The 17,020-nt window shown below is 38.6% G+C and overlaps 10 protein-coding genes across 10 annotated transcripts; 3 read left to right on the top strand and 7 right to left on the bottom strand.

Moving 5' to 3' along the window:
• Nucleotides 1–58: 58 nt before the first annotated feature.
• VCUG_01874 (uncharacterized protein) lies at nucleotides 59–2,929 on the top strand (the record flags this gene model as incomplete). Its single annotated transcript, XM_008076695.1, has 1 exon — nucleotides 59–2,929. One exon carries the CDS (start codon nucleotides 59–61, stop codon nucleotides 2,219–2,221), a length of 2,163 nt encoding a protein of 720 aa, XP_008074886.1. The 3' UTR covers nucleotides 2,222–2,929.
• Nucleotides 2,495–2,793, bottom strand: VCUG_01873 (uncharacterized protein; the record flags this gene model as incomplete). Its single annotated transcript, XM_008076694.1, has 1 exon — nucleotides 2,495–2,793. One exon carries the CDS (start codon nucleotides 2,791–2,793, stop codon nucleotides 2,551–2,553), a length of 243 nt encoding a protein of 80 aa, XP_008074885.1. The 3' UTR covers nucleotides 2,495–2,550.
• A 414-nt stretch (nucleotides 2,930–3,343) lies between the features above and the next one.
• On the top strand, nucleotides 3,344–4,081 carry VCUG_01872 (uncharacterized protein; the record flags this gene model as incomplete). Its single annotated transcript, XM_008076693.1, has 1 exon — nucleotides 3,344–4,081. The coding sequence occupies one exon, from the start codon at nucleotides 3,344–3,346 to the stop codon at nucleotides 3,992–3,994; it is 651 nt and encodes a 216-aa protein (XP_008074884.1). The 3' UTR covers nucleotides 3,995–4,081.
• Nucleotides 4,082–4,083: 2 nt separating this feature from the next.
• On the bottom strand, nucleotides 4,084–4,953 carry VCUG_01871 (uncharacterized protein; the record flags this gene model as incomplete). The annotated part of the gene is made up of 1 exon (XM_008076692.1): nucleotides 4,084–4,953. One exon carries the CDS (start codon nucleotides 4,951–4,953, stop codon nucleotides 4,084–4,086), a length of 870 nt encoding a protein of 289 aa, XP_008074883.1.
• Nucleotides 4,954–5,267: 314 nt separating this feature from the next.
• VCUG_01870 (uncharacterized protein) lies at nucleotides 5,268–5,585 on the bottom strand (the record flags this gene model as incomplete). The annotated part of the gene is made up of 1 exon (XM_008076691.1): nucleotides 5,268–5,585. One exon carries the CDS (start codon nucleotides 5,583–5,585, stop codon nucleotides 5,268–5,270), a length of 318 nt encoding a protein of 105 aa, XP_008074882.1.
• Nucleotides 5,586–5,767: 182 nt separating this feature from the next.
• VCUG_01869 (uncharacterized protein) lies at nucleotides 5,768–7,987 on the bottom strand (the record flags this gene model as incomplete). The annotated part of the gene is made up of 1 exon (XM_008076690.1): nucleotides 5,768–7,987. The coding sequence occupies one exon, from the start codon at nucleotides 7,985–7,987 to the stop codon at nucleotides 5,768–5,770; it is 2,220 nt and encodes a 739-aa protein (XP_008074881.1).
• A 556-nt stretch (nucleotides 7,988–8,543) lies between these two features.
• VCUG_01868 (uncharacterized protein) lies at nucleotides 8,544–9,311 on the bottom strand (the record flags this gene model as incomplete). The annotated part of the gene is made up of 1 exon (XM_008076689.1): nucleotides 8,544–9,311. The coding sequence occupies one exon, from the start codon at nucleotides 9,309–9,311 to the stop codon at nucleotides 8,544–8,546; it is 768 nt and encodes a 255-aa protein (XP_008074880.1).
• Nucleotides 9,312–10,002: 691 nt separating this feature from the next.
• Nucleotides 10,003–12,151, bottom strand: VCUG_01867 (uncharacterized protein; the record flags this gene model as incomplete). Its single annotated transcript, XM_008076688.1, has 1 exon — nucleotides 10,003–12,151. One exon carries the CDS (start codon nucleotides 12,149–12,151, stop codon nucleotides 10,085–10,087), a length of 2,067 nt encoding a protein of 688 aa, XP_008074879.1. The 3' UTR covers nucleotides 10,003–10,084.
• Nucleotides 12,152–13,373: 1,222 nt separating this feature from the next.
• On the bottom strand, nucleotides 13,374–14,408 carry VCUG_01866 (uncharacterized protein; the record flags this gene model as incomplete). Its single annotated transcript, XM_008076687.1, has 1 exon — nucleotides 13,374–14,408. The coding sequence occupies one exon, from the start codon at nucleotides 14,406–14,408 to the stop codon at nucleotides 13,455–13,457; it is 954 nt and encodes a 317-aa protein (XP_008074878.1). The 3' UTR covers nucleotides 13,374–13,454.
• A 458-nt stretch (nucleotides 14,409–14,866) lies between these two features.
• On the top strand, nucleotides 14,867–16,545 carry VCUG_01865 (uncharacterized protein). The gene has a single exon (XM_008076672.1). The coding sequence runs from the start codon at nucleotides 15,573–15,575 to the stop codon at nucleotides 16,026–16,028; it is 456 nt and encodes a 151-aa protein (XP_008074863.1). The 5' UTR covers nucleotides 14,867–15,572; the 3' UTR covers nucleotides 16,029–16,545.
• The last annotated feature ends 475 nt before the right edge of the window (nucleotides 16,546–17,020 follow it).

The raw sequence follows: 17,020 nt of genomic DNA, 5'->3' as shown, positions 1-17,020 counted from the left end.
CTCACTTATTCGCAGAGCCTCCTTTTGTTTAAATACCGTTAGCAAAAAAATCGGGTCGATGGGTGTAAAGGGTCTGTGGAAATTGTTGGAGGAGTGCCATACGGCAGATACACCAAAGAACCAGCGGCTAGCAATAGATGCAAGCATATGGCTATACAAATATAAAAATGTACCTCAAACGAACGTAATATACAGCTTTGTCAAGCGCGTAGTAGGCCTTTTGTATCACCAAAACACACTATTTTTTGTGTTTGACAGCAAGGCACCTGTTGAGAAGATCAAAACAATTGCCAAAAGAAACGAGATGCGGCTGAGAAACGAACTAAAAGCCCATTTTGATAAAATTAGGAACAATAAAGTGTGTACAGTGTGTAAAATTCTATATAAAAACTGTGAGCATGGACGGGAAGTGAATATGGAAGAACTAAAAGAGATCGAAGATGTTGTGAGCTATAAGCTGAGAAATCATGACTATAATTGGGGAGAAGATGCGATTGATGCAGGGGATGAAGAAACAATAGAGCTAGACACAGCACACAATTATTACAACGAGTGGAGCCGTGTAAACATGGACTATAATGAATTGTTCTGCGAAGAGAAGGACGATTTTTTGCCAAAGAATTTTGATAGTCTATCAAAAGTCAGGAAGTTGAAAATTTTGGATGAGCTCAGAGAAGCAAATGCATTCAAATCGTGTGGGTTTCGCGGAATGAGGGGAAAAGAATTTTCTGAATACCAATTAAAGAAAATTGAGAGGGCGTACACAATCACCAACCTGATCAACGAAGTGTCTAACACGAAGAACAAGCGGATAATGGGAGACTGTCGGTCGTACTACGAGTTAAATTATGATAATGAAACGGCTAAGAAACTTAAAAAAGAAGAAAATGATGATTTGAGCCTCTTTCAGGTTAACGAAAAGATAGAACCGAAAAAAACTGATAACAATCTTACAAGCGATAAAATTACAGGCGAAGATGGATTTTTAACTGAGTTAAATTCAATTTTTAGCGAAAATAAGGAGACAAACAGTGGAAATGATGTTCATGTTGTAACGAATTGCAATACGAACCGAATACAGGGGTCATATGATCTTAGAAACGCTGGAAATAGTGAAAAAGAAACAAATTATGAAACGAAAAGCCTTTCATCTAAGAATATCCAGAATATGATACAGTCTATCAGAGAGACTAAAACGAATCCGAACAATAGTCCATTAATGGCTGGAAACTCAACATCACACAAGGATAAGCAATTAGAAACACTGAACAATCAGATTGAAGAGAAGGATAAAGCAGCAACCAATCTGCAAGCTGACCCAAATATAAACACAAAGGATAAAGCAGGCCTTGACATAGAGTGTAAAATAGATAGCACAAGCACAATACGTGGTGAACCTGCTACTGCCTTGAACAACCATTTGGTGATAGTGCCGGAAGAAAATAGTGAGGAAAAAGTTACTGTCCTCGAGGAAGGGTTGAGCAGTGAAATAGAGGAATGTGTGCGCCACCGGATTCAATCACTTGAAAAAAAAATACAAATGAAGAGCATGAACTTGATGAATGAGTTGCAAGGTATAACAGTCCTATTGAAAAAGATTTTAAATATTTTGGGTGTCTCCTATATTGATGCACCGTACGAATCCGATTCACAGCTGGGCTACTTCAACAACGAATGCGCATCAGAACGGAGTACTCGAGAAAGCACTTCCAAAACGGAAGAAAGATATTCATATCTAGGTAACAACCAAGTATTTAACGAAAAAATTTACAATTTAAAGGTTGATGCAGTCATTACGGAAGACAATGATGTATTTCTATTTGGTGCTAGCAGGATTTATAAAGACTATTTTAGAGGCCCAAAGTTGTATACCATGCAGAATATTAAAAACAAACTGAACTTGGAAAGAGAAGATTTGATCAAACTGAGTGTATTTATGGGAAATGACTACACCGTGGGAATTCGAGGAATTGGTCCAAAGAAGGCTTTAGAAATACTAAAATGCGAAAGCAAGACGAGTTATGATCAAAGAATTTTTAATTTGGAGTACGCCAAAGTGAGAAACGTATATTACAAGTCTGTTGTAGATAAGGGTCCGTTAAAACTGAAGAATTCGCGTAAACTCGGTGAAATTAGGAAGTTTTTAGCTGAGAATTTTCTAAACGACAAGCAAATTAATGAGATTATTTTCTATTTATGCAAGATAAGATCTCAAAAATAGCCCACATCTACAGTATTTACTTATAATGGTGGTGCAAAACCACATTTTCAAACTGGATTGAGCACCGTTTTTATTGCTGCTTAAGATACTGTGGAAAATGCCAAATAATACACGGAATTCGGCGTATAACTTCGGTTTTAGTGAAAGAATCATTTACATTGCGTATAAAACGTGCTGCCAGGCTTTGCTCCACAAATTATTTTCACCAGATGCCCATAGTATACAGCTCTCAAAACTGTTACCGCTCCACGCTAGCAATATATCATCTTCTATGGCGATATCGAATCATTTACAAGATGCAAACCCGAAACCAATGTTAAATCATAAATTTATTTGTCTATTTCATCAATCCATGACGAATAAACGTCAATCGGTGTTGTCAAATTATTACTTCTACACTTGTACTTTGCTTCGCATAGCGTACAGTACGCAACTCCTATTCCTGTGCTACGTTCCACTGTGCACCTCACAGCCTGCTCGTTGTTACATCGGGGACAGTTAAAACGTGTTTCCATTCTGAATCTGGACTTCAATGATTTGATCTGTGATCTTCTCGTTTTTTTGCGACCCATAAAGGGGGTGCAAATTACTTGTGATACTTTGCGATCAGCAAAAGCCTGGCTCCTTTAAGTCCTTGGTATCACGAAATAGTTAGCTGATTAGTAACAAGGACGCATCAGAACAGGTATTTTGATATTAAAAGTCCGTAAAATTATATCTTGGTTATTAAACCTGTCACCGGTGAAAGTCGTTGTATGTGGGCCTATTATTATCAAATTTTAATGAGAAACGAAATACTATTCAAAAAATTTAGAACTAATTTGTTATAAAAACTCATGTTTAATTCAAAATCCGTGTTGTTTCAATAAAGGTACATTTATTTATCCTGACACACTACGAAGTGTCGGTGTTGGATCATTTTCATTCGCATCGTAGTCCGACAGTAAATATATAAACTTCCTTTATTGTATTCGGCAAGAAACGTATGTATATGGCGATTAGCAGGTGACTTCTATGTTTAACCATGCGTATACTGCTTAAAATGTACTGGCCGCTACGCAAATATTTTGTAAACTGCTATCCTGCCACAGATTATTTTTTGCAAAATATATTTCTGGCCCTATGGAAGTTCTGAATGAGCTTGATTTGAGAGTTGATGGCAGGTTGCCGTCCGAGATTAGATTCGTGGACATATGTTACATGAGCGGGCCATCAATAGTTTACACACAAGGATTGACGAAAATAAGAGTATCTGTTGCTGGACCAAAACCAAAAAACACAAAGCTTAGTTTCAACATGGCCTTATCCATCAACAAGTCGGCTCGTATCGAAGTCAACGAATGGAACAGACTTGCAGAGGATTTAAAACACAAGATTTATGATCTCTTCAGAAATATTCTGATTCCGAGGCCAACCTCGTCGGTTGATATCGATATTCTTGTCTTGGAGGACAACGGTAGTTTATTCTCTGCTATAGTTAATTCGGTGAGCATTTGCTGCGCATATGTGGGCATACAAATGTTGGATTTGGTTTTGAGCTGTTCTGTTGGCATTTACACGGAGGTTAATCTTTTTGATTTGTGTGCAGCCGAAGAGGATTGTAAGCTGCCGAATTTTGTGATCTGTTACGGTATAAATAGAAAAACACTTTTTGGTACGTCCTTGGTGGGAGGTATTAATGTGAGTAGGATACCTAATCTATTGAACAGTGCTATCAACTGTTTAGAACTGGTGAAGGACAGAATTGTTCCCTCTTTGAAAAATCTAAAATGATTGCTCAGTGGTTGATTTATTGATATTTATGATAAAATATGTTCATTAATACTCAAATGATATGTTTCATCGCGTGTTGGTCGGTCCTGTCAAAGCATTTTTGCGTAAAAATCAAGTAATTCCTTACAAATGAAGTGTATTTCCACGGCTGAGTACTCAAATCCTTTGAATGCCATTTCTAAGTCATGAAGAAACTCTGGCTCGACCCGTAAATGCGGCCGGTATTTTTTAAAGAGCTTTTCCTTCAGTTTGTGTGCTTTTCTCGTGTTTTTGTAAAAAAGCTTTCTTCTCTTATTTTCGATCGCGATATCCTGTATAACAGGTGTGCTGTCTAAACTGCTTTCGTCCGTAGATATTTTCATACCTAAAGTCATTGCTGCAGCTACCTCTTGGTCAATGCCAGGCCCCGCGTTTTCTCCACATTTAAAGATGTCAGACTTTAAAACCTTCAAGGCCAGAAAAATACAGGCAAAAACAACATCTTTTTTTCTAAAGAACGTCAGCAAAGGCAAAAAACAACAATCAGTTAGAAATGAGAATACATAGACCAACATGCTCTTATCTCGTGCTATTAACAGCGTCTTAGACCCACAGTAAGTGTAATAATCAACGTATTTATAATCAAAGTTTAACATTTCAGAAATATCCATTTCCATGAGAGTTATATCATCCCTGTCAGGCTCAACGTTGAAATGGTTCCCTGCTGCCTCGACAACGAACGAAAGCCCTCGAAAGTTTTCCATTATCTTGCATGATAAGAGAATAACAGCGCATTTTAGAACATTGCCTTTCATTTCTGGTCTACAGACAAGCACCTTGTAAAACATGCTCACCGATACAATGAAGGTGTTCCTTTGGAGTGCCAGTGCCTTAGAAAGTTCCATAAAATCGCATATGTCATCTGAATTTATCAGCAGTTTCACCTTGTAGTATTCTTCTGTAATAGTGTAATGGAGCATATGAGGGGGATGCAAACACTACTAACCCTAAACAGAGTTTATTACAGCAAAACATGAAAATTAGCACATTAAACTACTCATTTGGTAAAAATGAGCACTATCTGCAAATACTAGGGAATATTAACTGATAATTAGCACTTTTGAGCTCACACATATTTGTTAGATGAACCAAACAAACTGTTTAGTGCTAATTATTGGCTTTTAATAACGTTTATCACGTTCTTCAGGTGTTTTTACCGCTGATTGTTCATTTGTTCACACAAACACTGTGATTATGTTGATGTACCCGCTCGTCTAAAAAAGATTCAGGATTACTAAATTATACGCATGTGCACCTGAAAGTTGAAGTAAAACAAAAATATGCTTCGCAGATTAGATAATTCATCAATTTCGTGCTTCATGAGATCGATCGGGAAAATCCTGATACATTGAAAATTTTGGTAAACGATGATCAACGCGTTTCTGTTAAACTGTGAAGCCATAAATGACACAGCATAGTTACACTCAAGAGGAACATTTTGTTCAGTGCTCGTATGAAGAACTGATGATTTAGCAATTTTAACGCTCAAATTTGATAATATAGTGCGTATACCATGGTTCTCTAACACATACAAGGCATAAAGCCCGTACATGGTAGCTTTTACCACAAATATCTCAGACACGATGCACTTGTAATCGCCTCAATAAAAGCTAAATGGATTGATGGCATCAAGGATAGGAGCTCATATATTTTATTGTGAAGCTTTGAACGACATCACGGGATCGATGCGCTACTAACATCTAAGCAACACATTATTGAACGCATCATGTCTGTTCAGTGTGACTCAAGAACACGATATAGTATTTTTCTATGTTTATCATCCCAAATAATGCTATTCGGTGTCGTATAGTTGTCTATTTTATAAATGCCTGCACATAAGTACAGAAAAAACGTACGATTGTGCTCGTAAAGTACATTCAATATCTCTTCCTGTTCATATTCTAGGAGAAAATCAAATATTCTAGACAGCAATTTCTTGTTTCTCAGATCGTATCGTAGGATACTTTCAAGAAATTTAAAGAACAAATTCATGTCTCTCCCATAAAAATAACAACTGTGCAGCGATATGTAATGTTCTATTTTCGCCTCTATCCTACGAAGTAGAAAGCCTTTCTTTGTATTATTTATACATGCGATTAGTAGTTCCAAAATGTAAGGGATCTCCTCGATCTCGAACACCTGCACCTCATCCCATATTTTGACAGATAATATTTCAGTATTATCTTCGTTTATATCCAAATTATCGGTTCTTTTGTACATTTTTTTATCATTTGCTGCCTTCTTCTGGATGTTCCCGTTCTTACCACTCAATTTTTTTATTCCTCTCTGTTCCACGTCATGTAAATTGTTCTCTACGATAAAAACGTCCATTTCTCTGTACTGCTGAACCAACGAACCAAGAATTCTGTATTTTAATACCAATGATTTTCCCGTTAATTCGCTGTACAATAGTTTATAAAACAACCCATTCAGACTCTTCCTTCGCAGAATTTTACTGGTTACCGCGTCATTCAAAAGTATTAAATAATCAAAATTGATGGATCCCTCTAGCAACACTCCTGTTATCTTTACGGATTTATGAATGTTAAATATCTTTCTTATCACTCCATAATCGTAATCTACTCGGATGGCAAGCCGTTTTACATTGTTAAATAAAAGCAAATTATTGAGATCGTTTATACTCGTATCTGACCCGAAGCTCGTCGGCAAACTATCGACCGTTCCCAATTTTTTGTTATCCACTACTTCGTAGTTGCCCACACCAATATTTTCAATGAATTGATACGTTTTAATACCGTGGTATTCTTTGGTAATTGCAGTTTGATCGGTAATTTTTAGTTCAGAATCACTTACTGCCTGTGATGCAGAGCTTATCAACTCATTGTAATTTTTTTTAACGGTTTTCTTTACATCAAATAAGTCAAAAACTATCGACCTGGTAAAGTTATCTGTTCGGAGAACCTTCGCTAAGATTTCAACCTTATTAACATTCAAATCCTCAATGATCGCTGTTCTATTTTCGGCTATGTATTCTTCGATCCGATTCTCGCCGATCGACCGAAGATTTTCTATGCTATATCGAGCCAGTTCAGGTATTCTGTTCAATCCATACCGTTTTTGAATTAATTCGATACAATCTTGGAGAATGCGATAGTTCATTTTTTTAGTAAATTTCTGTCTCATCATCAATTTTATGTGCCTGTTACACGACGACCTCGGCTTGTTCATCTCTTTTTCCGTTTTAATATGGTGTAAATTCCTATATTTGCCATTCATATTATCCTTTAGAACAAGACTATCGAAGAACTGCTGATTAAACATGTTATCCTGCCCGAATATCCTTTCTTTGTACAGTGATACCAGCATTGCGTATATTTCAGGATCGAAATACGTGTTATCTTGCATCAGCACTTTGTGAAGGAGTGCTAAATTATCTGAAAGATCGTCTTTCAAATATTTGTGTAGCTTTGAAGTGTCATTTTCATCCCAATTGTCAAGATACTTCAAAATCAAGAATTCTCTTTCATCGTGAAAGTATATCCTAATATTTTTCAAAAGCCGGAGCAACCAAAACTTCAATTCATCTGTGGTTTTAACGCCAGCTCGTTCACTCACCTCTAACGTATCCTCGTAAAAGAATCTATCGGTCAATTCCATCACGATTCTGTATATTCTACCTTCATCTATTTCGTTTAAAACAAGATCCTGTTCAAAGATATAGCACATGTTGCTCAGTATCAAAACGATTCGTGGTACATCAGCACTTACAAGCATTTTTGAATACGTGGAGAGCATGCTACGGAAGTATTTTTGTATTGTGCTCTTTTCCAGCAGCCTGATAAACGAGTCTTCCATGCTGTTGTAATGGTTCTTGATGTATACGTGAGATAAGTAGTGCGGGATCCTGATATTAAGCGACTTGTAGATTTCCAAGAGCAAAGGGAACTTTTTGCTTTTTTTGTAGGCAATAAATATTTTCCGATGGATGTCCATGGGGTAAATCGGATTCTCAAAAATTACACTCTGGCGATGTGTAAACTAAAACTGCAATTACAGATGTTAAAGAGTATCAAAGAATTTGCTTAGCTGGACTGCAAAAACGTACTCAGCCTCTATCCTTACTAAACGCAGCACAAGCTAATGGCACTTCGCAAGAGTTAAAATGTTAATACAGTTTAGTTACAAATTATAGCAAACAACCAATGCTTACCAAAGCATTTCTACATTTACAGCGTATTACTGGCAGATAAAATATTTTACAAAACCTTAAACGTGATTTGATGTCTATGATGTAAAAAAATCTGATTAGCCTCCTTCTGAAAAACGGCTGGTTGAAGCTACTGGTAATAACTTGAATTGCAAAGTTGAACTTCCCTATTATAACTGTAAATTACTATTTCTTTAATAAAAGTCACTTATTTGCCGCATATCAAACCATGCCATTCAAACAACCAAGCAAACTTTTCTGGCCCACTGGAACCACAAATCACGGCGTTGTTAATTGGTGATGCCAAAACTTTGTTAGTTGTATCAAAAATCGGGCATTTAATTAAACCTTCGATAAAACTGTGAACGAATATCCCGCAACAGTCATAGCAAAAAATCCTAATCCGTATGCAAGTAGACCCATGCTATCATACTTCCCGTGTAAAACATCCTGGTGATGGATGCCTCCTGACAACAATTCGCTGACAAAGTTAAAAAATAGCAGACCGAACGACACTCCCGTCAGACCACATTTGAGATCTGCACAGTTTACCGATGTATGTCCTCGAGTGTACATACCCAGCAGTGCTCCTACTGGAGCACTCAATGCGTACATGTATACGATTGAATAGGTGAGTGGCATTCTGATCTCGGTTAAATGGATAAATATTGCGATCAGCGACGACTCCAAGAATTTCTGTATGCCATATCCCACCATAGACTTCAGCAGGTTGATGTCAGGCACGTCCATAATGCAAATCGTATCGCTTAGTGTGTGGAGAAGAACCGCAAGAACAAATATTATGTTCTGTCTGCGGCTCAGTTTCTTCATGAAAGTAGATCTTTCTGCTTCACTCATACTCTCGCTTTTCGCTGATATTCGTTCAAACAGACTCAGCAGTATAAACGGCAAAAATGTGCATGCTATCGGCAAGAACGAACTGCTTTTGAAGATGCCTGGTAGCATGCACACGACCATCATGCTAAGAATCATTCCACGAGCAAAATACTGAAGAAAATAGTTGATCTTTTGCCGTCTTGGATTCGGAAATAGCATGGTGGAAACCAAATGGAACAGAAAGAGTATGACCGGAAGATAATTTCTGTACATGCTCCAGATACACGGTCAACATTTATATGTTCTCTCCTATAATCAACAAAAAACTGACAAATCAGAGGAGAGATTCTCTGAAATAACGAATAAATGATTATTTCATCCATTTAATACTTTTTCGGTAACAATTCGCAGCAAAATCTACATTTCTAACGCTCATCGTTTCCAACTCAGAACATGAATAGAAGATAAAAACGTTGGAAAGAATGTATGTGTTGTGTTCACCAGGACATGTAAAGGGGGCTTTGACCAGTAATACGATATTTATGGTTGTAGAACTTCTCCTTTCGAAGAGAAATACGTTACACAGTGATAATCATCACTTTGGTAAGATATTGAACAATTGTTCAATATCAGCTTAGAAATATTGGCAAGAGCTCATATGTCCTGATGGTGCAGAACAAAACCAATCAAGCAAATAAAGCCTTATGCTGATCTCATTTGAAGCATTTATATTTTTATGTGAAGGCAATACAAGCATTCTCCGATAAGTTTGTTCCTATACGCAAACCATACTGCCGAATTGCCATCAGCACGCAGGAAATACAAACATTCGTCTTGATATTGAGCTTATGAACAGCATGCTCAACACAAAAATGATTTTTTGTTTCATAGAACGCCTATGGACATGTTGAGAACATCGTGCCAATCCTTGGAAGTCAATTCAAAGAATTTCTCAGCATTCTAACGGTAGAAGAACAAAATTATTTATTCGTTGTCAACGGCCACCAACACGACCATCTCAATCGTTTGATCAAATTTAAGATTTCCTATTTCTCAGCTCCATTCTCTACGTTCAATAGCTCCTCTGTTAATTTAAGCACTCTCTTGGCTTTACGCTCACTTAGCTGTATACATCTATGAGCTAACATATTAACTCTGATCTCACCACGTCCACACAACGATAAATCGCTTTCAATTCCCAAACTTTCGATCGCATCGACAGTACCCACTACGAGATAGACATCCAGTGCACCTACGTACGTTCTTCGTATTTTCTTGATTCTCCTGCGCTGAACAACGCGCTCAAACGATTCCAAATGCGTTTCCTTCAGTACCACGTGAATTTTGTAGGTGTAAATGTAAATTATTCTGCTGTGTGCCTCAAAGCTACTTGTTATTTCTCTCGCAATTTTCTGGTCGTCTTCGTTTGCGTCAAGCTCGATGCTCAGATTAACGATGCCGGCCATGTTTGCAACACCTCTGGAGAGCAGGTCTAGTACTTTGCACCGCTTCTTTCTATTTTCCCTATCTCCACGGAGTAAAACACTGTTATTCGCACTGTAAAAGCATTCAAATGTTGATATCCGCTTTAATCTTATCTTTTTATTTTCCTGCGGCGATAATACAATTGTGGATGGCGAATCGCCGTTCTGCGCTTTGCTCCTTTGTGTGCATTTCTGCTCTACATTTGCTCCCTGTCCCCAATCTAACGATTCGTAGTACGTGCAAAAAACAGAAACAACTGTGAAATCAACATTCATAGTATTTCTAATCTCCCACAGCATATGGTCGAGATAGCGCTCACCGGGACCTTCAATTACCACCAGTTCTTCACCCGCCGGTGCCTGCACGAGTTTGATGCGACTGTTGACGAATATGCACCGCGTTTCTTCAACCGGAAGCAGCTTCACTTTTATCATCACAGATACAGGGAATTTCTGAAACCTCTGATCCGGTTTATGTGGCTCACATCTTACGTAGAACGGAATGTTGAGATTTGTCATACGCAGAGAAACAACACTGTGCCTTATATTAACCAAAAATGAAGAGGAGCACTGCTCGAATGTACTGCCTATTTGCAGCCTGTACAATTGTCGGTTGAAGTAAATACATCCCAAGCTGTAGCTATTTTCTAAAGATTTGTACACCAACTTGTCAATAAAATTTGATTCTCGCGATTCTTGTACCACTCCCTGTGCGTAACACTCGCAAATCGTGCGAATGTTCTCCTTGCCTAACTCGTCTGTTATAAATTTAAACTTAGATGATGACAACAAAGTATGTGAAAAACTTGGTCTTTCGTAGTATTTTATTCTCTCCAATATGAACTCTGCACCGCGATCAACGACCAAATCAACCTTTGTTATCACTAAAATAATGTTGCCGCTCATCTTCCTGAGCATATAATCGTAGTACAAGGAATAAGGCTCTGTGATGCTCACCGTGAGAACAAAATTGTCTGTGCACCTGAACAAGTCCGTGTTGAATCGAATGAAGTCGCAGTGTCCGGGCGTGTCTATAAATGTTACTATCTTTGACCTACCGTGTGAATCGCTGTATAAATTGGTGCTAGGTGATACTCGTGTGGTGATACCAAATTTCTTTTCGTAAAGCGTACGGATACACGCATTTCCGGTGCTGTCGCACGCACCGCGTGTATTAAAGTGCTCGATAAAAGTTGTTTTCCCGCTTGAGCTGCTCCCCAGAACAACAACATTAAATATTCTGTCTGGTATTGCAGCGATCGCATCAAAGTAGTCGTTCTCAAAGGCACCTATGTCGTAAACCTTTGATTTTAGTTCCTTGTATATCGGTTCATCGCTATTTAAAAGGTCAATTCTGTCAGAAATAGATTCAAACGTAGTTTCGGAAGAATTTACCATCTCTTTTTCGATTTTATTGCCGAACTCATCGTACTCTGAGCTTTCACCCGAAAGATTCATAGGGGATTGGCACGTAGCGACATAACATGAAACCAAAAGGTTCGCGATGAAGTGAGCACAGATTGCATAAGTGCTCTTGCACTGTTTTTTACAGTGTAGTATACCAGCGAAGTCTCCTGGGAACGAAGGGCTGTACGTGAATTGTAGCACTCGCAAACATTCCGGTGGCATCGGAGGAAATCGCACACCACCCACAGAATTATTCGTAGAGTTTGATACAATGCAATAATACAGTGAAAGTATGCCTTGTACAGCACAAGAGATGGACGAGATCAAGGTTGTGTGTTATCCGCCAATAAAAAATACGGCTTGACACGGTCAGTCCCAGCAGACCAGGAAAACGCGTTATTAACAGATGTTATAGCGGAGACAAACGGTTACATTTAGTGGAAAAGATAAAAATACGATATTTGAGCGTGTGTGCTGAATTTACCGATTTGTTGATTTGTCCTTTGTCAAAAAGCTAGTGTTCACCTGCGAGAGCATACCTTGCATTTGTTCACAACGGTATACACCGATATTTCGCCTAATTCGGCAGCACCAACCATAAAAACATTTAACAACGTTTTTGTTGTGTTGAAATCACAAAAGAACCATTTTTTGAACAATTCCTTTTTTAATCCATGCCGAATGCATGCTGTGTAAAAATCCTACATGGAAAGAATGTAGAGGCGTATAAACGTGGTAATAGTACGATTAAAAATTATAAGCATAATTAACACCACACCAAAACTTCTATAACACAAATTCTTATCATTCACTCAAAATTGGAAACTATCAGATCTCGTTACATTAGTTGAGCAGGTATCAACTTGAAGAATTGTTAATGAGTGATATTTGCAACAAAGCTTTATCAACGGCACGCTAAACAAATTTTACGATTTTGACCTTCTTACCTCTGGTTTGCTCTCATTTCTCGGCTACAACACTGAAAATTCGTTTCTTTTACAGAAACAGTTTACTATCAAAATTTTTGGTATTAAGATGGTTTATCGAACCGTATCAATGTAAAGGATTGCTGTCCTATGTGCGTAACAGCATAGAAATGGTTTTGCTACCAATTGAGAACAGGTGCGGTGCAATTTCGAATTTTTTGTTTACACCATGTAAATTTTGCCATTGCTCAGGACCAGTCATAAATATTTTTTGTTAAAGTGCGTTACTCGCATACCACAACACTCAAATAAACACCTTTTCATTGGCTAGGAGTCTATGTTATGCACTGCTTTGCTTTTACGTTCTGCCTTTTTTAGGTAAATCGTGAAGAGGAAAGGCATTGGCAGCAAAACGGAGTTTTCGCTCCAATGCGGTTCTGCAATCGCTAACAATGCCTTAAAGAGCAAATAAGCTTATTGTTTACTCTTGAACTGCTAAAATTGAAAACATAGTGCCGGTAAAATCATAATGCTTTACTTGAACTGCTAAAATTGAAAACATAGTGCCGGTAAAATCATAATGCTTTATTTGAACTGCTCTAGCAATGCATAAAATGAATTATAACAGCTGTCAAAACATACCCGGTGGCTAACGAGGCGATTTTCGTCAGATCGCTTGATTTGCTGTGGAAATTTGGCGGGATCATCTCCACACAGACGATGAATAGTATGCTGCCAAGTGCCAGGCCATTGCACGCCGTGCTAAGAAGCTTATTACACGGCAAGAGATACGCGATCGCCATTCCTAGAGGTGTGAGCATGGAATACACCGTGATCAGAACAATTGAATACGCAAAGGAGAATTCTGCCATGTGCACGGTGAAGCCGAGTGCAAACGATTCAAGCATTTTGTGCACGATGATTCCGACCTCAAATATGCCGAAAGTGCGCTGCTTGTTGATTGCAAGACCCTCAAACAACGAGTGCAGCGAGAGCGCAAGTATGAAGATGATTGCCTGTACTTTTGATTTTGTTTCCTTGATTGCGCTGGTGTTGCACGTTCCAATCTGATCATGAGCATGCGAATGTCCATGGGCACCGTGGTTGAGGCCGTCATTCATTTGTACGATCTGGTCGTTGTCACAATGGGAGTGGTGGAGCACGATTGAATCGATGCTCAATAGAAAAATAAATGCACAGCCAGCGATAAGAAAGCCCAGATTCGGCCCAAAGAATCCGTGCGAATGGGAATGGTCATGATGGTCATCGTGTTTCTTGGTATCGTTTTGGTGCTGATCACAGCTCTGCGGGTTCTCGCACTCATCGATTGAATGGTGGGCAACGTGTTTTGAACCACTGCCGTGCTTGCATATACCAGCAACATGGGGGATAAAGTCGAGCAGCAGCATCGCTAACATAAAGCCGGCAGCAAACACCGTTATGTGTGGATAGAATTTCTTTATATTGTCCACTCTGTTGAGTGAGCGTGGTATTAAACACAGAATCAGGGACGTGATGAATATGAGCGTTGAGAGGATCAGAAAATCAGTCATTTGCAGGGGATAGCATTTTTCTCTTAAATGCAGACGAAAGCAAAAAACACGAAAACCGGGGAGTAACAGGGAGAACAGACACGGTCGGCTGGCACGACGAAGCGCACCACCGTTTTTATTCCAACACTTCCTACTCATCGTGCAAGCATTAGTTTTAATTTATCTGCGTATGTCACATCATTAGAATGGTTTAGGACAGTGGGACATGCCGGTATGAAATGCTGAACAGCACAGTTCGGTGATGAAGACGTTTCGAGCATCGCCCTTAAATTTGGAATGGAAGCAATCATTGACGTGTCAAACAAGCGAGCGCTGTCTGAGGCATTGTATGGATAAACATGCAATTCGATGGTTTAGATGGTACAATTTCCAAAATGATTACTAGCTCGATAAGGAATGAGCTTCTTTGTAAAATCGCAGGCTCCTGCAATTATGGCCTTGTCAATGAACATTTGTTTTTTTATACCAAAAATACAGCGCACAGCAGGGGACATTCAAACTTTCTTGACATTGGAAGTAGAAACTGTAAGAATAGGCGGCACAAAGTGTACCAGAGAAGAAGCAATGCGCCCAGCAACTTACAAATCAAATCTTCGGCCTCTTATTTCGTGGTGTACCAAGAAGAACGTACTCGTTCAATTGGTGAAATAACCTAGCAAAACTGTGAGCGATGCTCTACATTTGATGATATCTGTGAACTACCGGTAACACGAAGTGCAATGTTACAGGAGCTCATCATTTACCAATGGCACGCGTTCATAAAACAAGGTTTAACACGTTGCACTTGGTTGCGAAGAATGCCGCATCATTTGATCTGTGGCATTGCGACCTAGTCAAATGCTCAAAAATGGAATTGAGTGCAAGATAAATGTGATTTGTTGCTTTGAATGCACCGTACCAAAAAGTGCCGCTTAGGTGAATAAACGGTTATTCACATACCGGTTGTGCCCTCTTGACTTATTTTTATGATTTTGCTGGTACGATGAACGGGTTGGCCAGAGGCTGACCGTAATAGAAACATGAACAGTCGGAACATACCGCTGGATTGTAAGCATGTGCTGTGATGAGCACTGCTCTCAAAAAATGTTCATCAATACGTGGTACCGTTAGGCGGGATGTTTCACAGGCATTGTGAGGTCTGCCGTGCTACAGACTAGGTGTATTATGCTTTCACCTCAGAATCGATTTTGCTCATCGCCCAAAACAAAAAAAGGAACCTGTGCCAATAACCAAGTAAAATTTTTCATCCCTCAGATGGATAATAGCAGCGATGAGGAACTCATCGATGATCTGTACACCAACAATTCATCAGAAAACGAGCTTGATGTTTTAAAGCGGGAGAGTTCTATGAATCAAGAACAAACGGAAGAAATAATACAGGATTATTACAGAATTAAGGTCGATGGGTATGACAAAGCCATGTATGATATGCAAAAGTATCCGTTTATAAAGTTGTTTGCGGGTATGATAGATGATACGAGCAGTGCTAATATTTTGTATTACCTGAGCACCGTCGAATTTACCGATGAATTCATGGAGAAGATCGCACTCATTTGCCGAAAAAAGATTTTGGACGCTGAAAAGATCCTTGCCATTCTCAAAAATGAATCATCAAGATGATTCGGTGCTGCACAACATGCTAAAAGAAAAAGTGTGTTCTGACCGTCTCTGGTGGCGGACATCATCATTGTTTGTGCGCTTTTTGCTCAAAATGTAGGCTTCTATAATTTAAATTACTTCCGAGCTGGAATCAAGCATTCAAAAAACCTCGTTACAACGAAGTAATACGCAAAAAACGTAGATAAATGTGTTCTGTAATCTAAAATACGATAATAAATACGTAATGTCTTATATTACAGCAACATATCACTATTTTAGTATTTTGTAGTATCCTAAACGGATAAAATACTTTTCTGATTATTTGTCACCTTTATGAACCAAAAACTGGCAGTCATGATCGGTCCTAGCGAACCAGAAAGGTGTATTTGTTTAGAGAATGGAGTATGAAACAGTGAATAAGTCGCTTTCAATGAAAATATTGTTTCTTCTTCTCAATACAGGAAGAGCATGTTTTGTGAGAGCGGTGTAGAAATGAATAAACCCCTTTTAGTAAAAATCTCTTTGATGTGGTAAGTAAATGCGCTCTTCAAAAATTATTGGAAACCTCTTCTCGGTGCGCCTGCTCATTTATAAATGAGGAGAAGTGGTGGTAAATCAACAAAAATTAATTAATCAATAAAAAGATTGCAGACCATAAAACGCTGGCCGCAGAGCTGCCAACATGAACGAACATAAATTATTGCACAACTAGTGCACGTAGTGAATGCTCCTCTCAGTGCTGATACTCAAAGAATGGTAGACAATGTTAAAGTGGGTAAACTGCCACTAGTAATAAACGGTTTTGTCATGTGATTGAGCAGATATGCTTATGTATAATGTGCACCTGTGCTACCGTTTAATAATCGTTAACTCACAGGCTACCGGGTCTAAAAGACTGTAATGACAATTCCACAGCCATAACTAACAGTTACCGTCGGCATTTACGGTGCCTTTGGTATTTACCCAGTAGACACGGTAGGAAATGCTAAAAATCATACACTGAAAAACTACAA

The sequence above is a fragment of the Vavraia culicis genome (assembly GCF_000192795.1).
Source record: "Vavraia culicis subsp. floridensis unplaced genomic scaffold supercont1.34, whole genome shotgun sequence".
Taxonomy (NCBI): Eukaryota; Fungi; Microsporidia; family Pleistophoridae; genus Vavraia; species Vavraia culicis.
The sequence above is the reverse complement of the archived record's forward strand: the minus strand, read 5'-3'. Positions and strand labels throughout refer to the sequence as shown.